Source organism: Salvelinus sp. IW2-2015, unplaced genomic scaffold (assembly GCF_002910315.2).
Source record: "Salvelinus sp. IW2-2015 unplaced genomic scaffold, ASM291031v2 Un_scaffold2639, whole genome shotgun sequence".
Classification (NCBI taxonomy): Eukaryota; Metazoa; Chordata; class Actinopteri; order Salmoniformes; family Salmonidae; genus Salvelinus; species Salvelinus sp. IW2-2015.
The window spans coordinates 171,122-176,561 of record NW_019943946.1 but is presented as its reverse complement, the minus strand read 5'-3'; the positions used below and the strand labels follow the sequence as shown (position 1 = coordinate 176,561).

General features: G+C 44.7%; 1 protein-coding gene across 2 annotated transcripts in view; it reads right to left on the bottom strand.

Moving 5' to 3' along the window:
* Positions 1-203: 203 nt before the first annotated feature.
* The window catches only part of LOC112074452 (polypyrimidine tract-binding protein 1), an 8,087-nt gene continuing 2,850 nt past the window's right edge, over positions 204-5,440 (bottom strand). The window contains exons 6-17 of one of the 2 annotated variants that reach the window (XM_024141629.2): positions 5,101-5,247; positions 4,713-4,922; positions 4,488-4,598; positions 4,151-4,340; positions 3,911-3,985; positions 3,592-3,728; positions 2,878-2,911; positions 2,277-2,369; positions 2,084-2,173; positions 1,743-1,869; positions 1,577-1,654; positions 204-1,108 (exon numbers count right to left, since the gene is read on the bottom strand). In XM_024141629.2, coding sequence (XP_023997397.1) covers positions 976-1,108; positions 1,577-1,654; positions 1,743-1,869; positions 2,084-2,173; positions 2,277-2,369; positions 2,878-2,911; positions 3,592-3,728; positions 3,911-3,985; positions 4,151-4,340; positions 4,488-4,598; positions 4,713-4,922; positions 5,101-5,247 — 1,425 coding nt within the window. In that variant the 3' untranslated portion in view covers positions 204-975. Of the gene's footprint in view, positions 1,109-1,576; positions 1,655-1,742; positions 1,870-1,901; positions 2,037-2,083; positions 2,174-2,276; positions 2,370-2,877; positions 2,912-3,591; positions 3,729-3,910; positions 3,986-4,150; positions 4,341-4,487; positions 4,599-4,712; positions 4,923-5,100; positions 5,248-5,440 lie in introns of those variants that run through there. The other variant, XM_070440546.1, reaches the window with a different exon arrangement.

The window sequence follows — 5,440 nt, the reverse complement described above, 5'->3', positions numbered from 1 at the left end:
AGGGGTGGTAGGTACTCTGGTCCTCAATAACATCAACCATCAATAGCTACATGAAACCGTTTATGCTACAGAAGAATCTATAGCAAAAGCCATATATAGACAGTCAGTGCCAGAACAAAGGTAATAAATACATTTGTGTTGTAGGCACCAAATACCTAAGGCTGTGTGAAATAAAATTGGAGTATTGCATGTGTGTGTGTGTAAAATATTAGGGGTGAAGTAGGCACTAAAGACTAAATGCTGCATGATTTTAAGTGGCACCTCTGGAGCAAGAATTAAGACTTGAGGCACAGTGACCGGTAGATATCAAACAGTACAAGGTATAGAAAATGAGAGAGTATAGAACTACTAATGTTACAAAAATACAATGGAATGCATAGTGTACATCTAGAAATCAAAAAGGGAAGACCACAGCCATATATTTCAAATCAAATTATTGACATTCAAAGAAAAAGCTTTTTTGAGAGTCCAATCGTATAAAATCAATGTAATAGCATGGAAAGGCTAGCCGGCTGGTCTGGTTAAGGCACTAGACTGTTGCTGAAAGGCATTTTGTTAGAGCAATATGACTAGTGGTGAAGATCCCAAGGACAGACAGTAGAAACAGAAAACATTAAATCAATGGATTTTTTTAGTATATCAAATGGAAAAAATAAAACATTGTAATCTAGAAACAGAAAGACTAGATGTGCATTCTGCAGAGTGTAGAAACAGAAATACTAGATGTGCATCTTGGAGAGTTCTGTGAGTTTCCTTCCATAGAAGTCGAACTACTAAAATAAAATATGAACCGATTATATCCATAGTAAATGTAAATAATTGTGTAAAAATAATGATAAAACTTAAACAAGTATAAAGGAATGATTAAGTGTGTCTCGTGTGGAATAAGACTTGACATACAAACGARGTGGAAGGCATTCTGATAAACAGGTTTGGTCTATACTCTGTAGTTACAGCTGTGTGTGAGTGATTGTGTTAGATGGTAGATTTGGAGAAAGACACTCTGAGGTGGTGGTTATCTCCCAGGTCATGGTTGTGGAACTCGATGAGACTCTCAACAGCTTCCTCCACTGAGCTCATCTGGATCAGAGCCATCTTACGGTCCTTCCTATACACACACCAGGAAAGAGGATTCCACATTACATCAGGTAGTGATGTCATAAAGACAAGAACATCGTCAGGTAGTGATGCAATAAAGACCATTCCACCATTGGGTAGTGACATCATAATGACCTTAACATTGTCGGGCAGTGATGCCACAAAGACTATTACATCATTAGGTAAAGATGTCATAAAGACAAGCACATTAATTACCTCAACTAACCTGTACCCCCGCACACTGACTCAGTACCGGTGCCCCCTGTATATAACCTTGTTATTGTGTTACTTTTATTTTAGTCTACTTGGTAAATATTTTCTTAACTCTTCTTGAASTGCACTGTTGGGTTATGGGCTTGTAAGTAAGCATTTCACGGTAAAGTCTACACTTGTTGTATTCGGCGCATGTGACAAATAAAGTTTAATTTGATCATTAGGTAGTGACGTCATAAAAGTGTAGTTGGATGTTGAGACTTACTGGAAGAACTTGAAGGCCGTGACTGAAGCTCCTGAACTGCTGAACAGTGCCTTCAGATCCTCCTCTCCTACTGCAGGACTAGAGAGAGAAAGAGAAAGCATTAGCAGAGAAAGCAATAGGACACTCAAACAAAGGGGATGTTGTGTGTGTGTGTGTGTGTACGTACGGTATGTTGGAGAGGTGCAGTGTGCCAGAGGGAGGGTAGATGTTGTTGTAGTTTTTGGAGCCAGGCTTCTTAAAACGGTGGAGAGGAGAAGTGGCATAGTCCTTAGTCAACCCCTGGTCCTCATGGCCTTGAATAGGATAGAGTAGAACATGTCATGACACAACAGTAGTGGATGTTAGACGGTCCATACCATCTCTCTGGGCAGCTGTGTGTTTAGACATGGTAGTGTGTGTACATACCGTCTCTGGGCAGCTGTACGGTGGTGTGTTTTGACATGGTAGAGTATGTACATACCTTCTCTGGGCAGCTGTGTGTTTTGACATGGTAGTGTGTGTACATACCTTCTCTGGGCAGCTGTACGGTGGTGTGTTTTGACATGGAGACACGTAGAGACCGGCCCTGGAGACGCACCCCGTTCAGGTGGCTCATCGCTGAGGAGAAGACAAGCCCGTCAAACACCAAAACACACACGTGCTACTAACTACTTCAACGAACACAACAACACACAGACGCACGGTCACATACACACAGTACCTAGCTGAGCCTGTGTGCCATCAGCCATCTGGACCAGAGCATTGTCCTTCTTATTGAACAGAATCTTCACTCTCATCACGTCGCCATACACACCTGGAGAACACACACAGGTTAAAACACAGCAAACACTCCAAACCAGATGCATTTTTCATGAAGAAAGAGACTTAGTTGTAATGTCAGTGTTGCAATGTGATCGTCTTGATCAACAGCAGACAGACTAGACTACTGTAATGCCCAGACAACAGGTTCTATACCACCACACTACTCAGTTCTGGCCATTGAAATGAAACGACTGATTCATGTAAAGGAGAGCTTGGATTTCTGATTCAGAGACAGACCGACCAACAGCGCAGACAGACCACAACACGAAAACCAGCCCAGGTAACAGATAGTTAGATTCAGTACCAGTTGGTAATTAAATAAATATATAAAGTGAAACAGATTAAAGAATGATAAAATAATAAAAAGTATATATTTAGGTCAATATAAGGGTAAATGAAGACTGAATGAGGTAGGTACAGTGATGATATAATATTATTGGTAACAGTAGGTAAATGTAAAATCTAAAGTCATAAAGGGAAACGAAAGGCTAATAACATACCAAAGAGAATAAAGAGGCAGTTTGGTGTAACGCTCTTTATAAACAGCAGGGGGAGGTAGAGGAACCAGGGAGGGGGAGAGAGAAAGAGGGAGGGGACAGGGGTAAAGTGGAGGAGGAGAGTGGAGTCAGGGATGGAGGGATGGAGTCCAGCAGTCAGCAGCCAAGAGGTCCACGGGAGGATCACATGGAGGAGAAAGAGAGGGAGAGGAGGAGAAAGAGAGGGAGAGGAGGAGAAAGAGAGATAGGGGAGAGAGAGAGAGAGAAAGATGAGAAGAAAGAGTTGGCATAGGAGTGAGTTTTTATAAAGGGCAAAGAGCAGGATGAGATGGGGAGGGAGAGAATAAAAGAAAAGGAGGTAAAGAAAAGAACAAGGTCAGTAAACACAAAAGTGCCTAAAACACTGTCACTATGGCAACACTAGGAGGAGAAAAGAGACATATTAACAATGCAACAGTACAGGTCAGATAATACAGTACAATAACATGGGGGGGTGTCTCTATATAAGGACTATTGTGTCTCCAGCAACTCAAGAATAGACAAAAAGGAAGCCATGAAATGGAAGATAACAGAAGACTGTTAGTTCTAAACTGTGGAGACACACCCATTTAAAGGGCTCAGAGGAAAAGTTTACTATGGTGTGCTTGTACGATAAAGGATGTATACTGGTGTGCTTGTGGGTGAGAGAAAGAGTGTGTGGCTAGTAACAGTCCTGACCTCTGGGTTGAGGTTGCTGACCAATAGGACYCCAGCTTGTCCTCCTCCACCGCCGAGGGCTTGCAGGCCGAGACGACTAGCGGCCATGCCCCCTGGACCCATACCGAATGACGCCAAGGCACCGGGCATAGACAAACCTAGACACACACAAAGAAASACACARGTTATCMCAAGCACCAGGGCCAACCTGTGCAGCTGGAGTAGACCGACCGATGATTTGACAATGTAGTAATAGCTATGTAATAAACGGAGTAAGAACAGGTTTGTAGTAGGCTACAGGTAGAGTGAACCAGCTGACTGTGTTAATGTGAGGATGTACCTGCAGCCTGCTGTAGAGTGAAGGCCTGGGGGAATCCGTGTCCATAAGGAGACGCTGAGATCAGACCTGGAGACCCTGGAAAGAGATAGAAGGTGGGAGAYAGGGAGAGGGAAGGGAAAAAGACATGAGTCTGATTTCAGTGTCAGTTTGACAGTCTCCAGAAGAGCACCCTGGTAGCTACGTGCTAGCTCCVGGTACAAAAAAAGTGTGAGAAACACCGGTCTAACGTGTGTGTGTTACCGAAGGCGGCAGCAGCCATCGCGTGCTGGTCCATTCCAGGCTGAGGGTTGTGTTGCTCRCCAGTAGAAAGGTCAGGTCTGGTGTAGTCACGGCTCTTATCGTTGTTAAACTTCACGTTGAGGCTGGTCAGCTTGGAGAAACTCACCCTCAGAGTACAGCAGCCGTTATAGATGTTCTGYCCGTCTAGAGACTGCAGAGACACAGAGGGATTAGGGGCGTGGAAGTTCAGGCAAGTCCATTTACAGCATCTATTATTGATGTTCTGACCATCTGGAGACGGCATAGAGAGCGAGATGGAGAAATCAAAGTTTTATGGGTGGGGGGGGGGTGTACGTACCATTTTGGTGTGCTGTGCCGTCATGGGGTCAGCGTATTGGACCAGAGCCTGGAACTGGTTGTTCTTAGTGAAAGTGATGATCTTCAGAACAGACCCATACTTGGAGAAGATCTACAGGGGAGAACACACACAGGTTACATCCCTGCTGCAGGCATTTTGACAACAAGCAAAAGAAAACCATTTGAACACACTCATGACTAAAAAACACTGGTGGAGTGTGCGTACCTGGTGCAGGACTTCCAGTGTGACGGGGTAGAAGAGGTTTTCTACTATGACTCTAAGGACAGGGCTCTGGGTGGCCATGCCTCTGGCTCCCATCTCTCCCCCTCCAACTGACATGGTAGCACCCATCCCACCCCCCATACTGGTCATGGTAGAGCCCAACATGGTGCCACCCTGGACAGCATTCACCGCCTGCAGTGCTGCCTGGACTCTCTGGAGGGAGGGGGACAAACATACACTGTTATTACATTGTACTGTGGGCACTATGCTGTAACCTCTGCATATGACAAAGAAACTTTGATTTGACAAATGTGCTTTACAAATGTGCTACAGACATACAAGTTAGTGAGTCTCGTATTGGTATGGGTCAATGGTGGAAGTGTCCTCTTACCACTTGGTTAGGTGAGTTGTCGGTCTTGAGTTCCTTGTGGTTGCTGTACTGCATGAATACAGGCTGCTGTCTGATGAGGGGGGTTACCGTAGCGTAGTAGTTCACCATGGTCTGAGCCTGGTCCACAGTGTTCATCTCCAGGAACGCCTACACACACACATAAGATCAGCCGGGGAAGGTGTGTGTGGACACCGTATATGTGTGCCTGAGTGTGAACACCTTTAGGGTAGAGGATCTGTAGCACGCGTGTGAACGCCTTTAGGGTAGAGGATCTGTAGTGAGTGTGAGAACACCTTTAGGGTAGAGGACCTGTAGTGAGTGTGAGAACACCTTTAGGGTA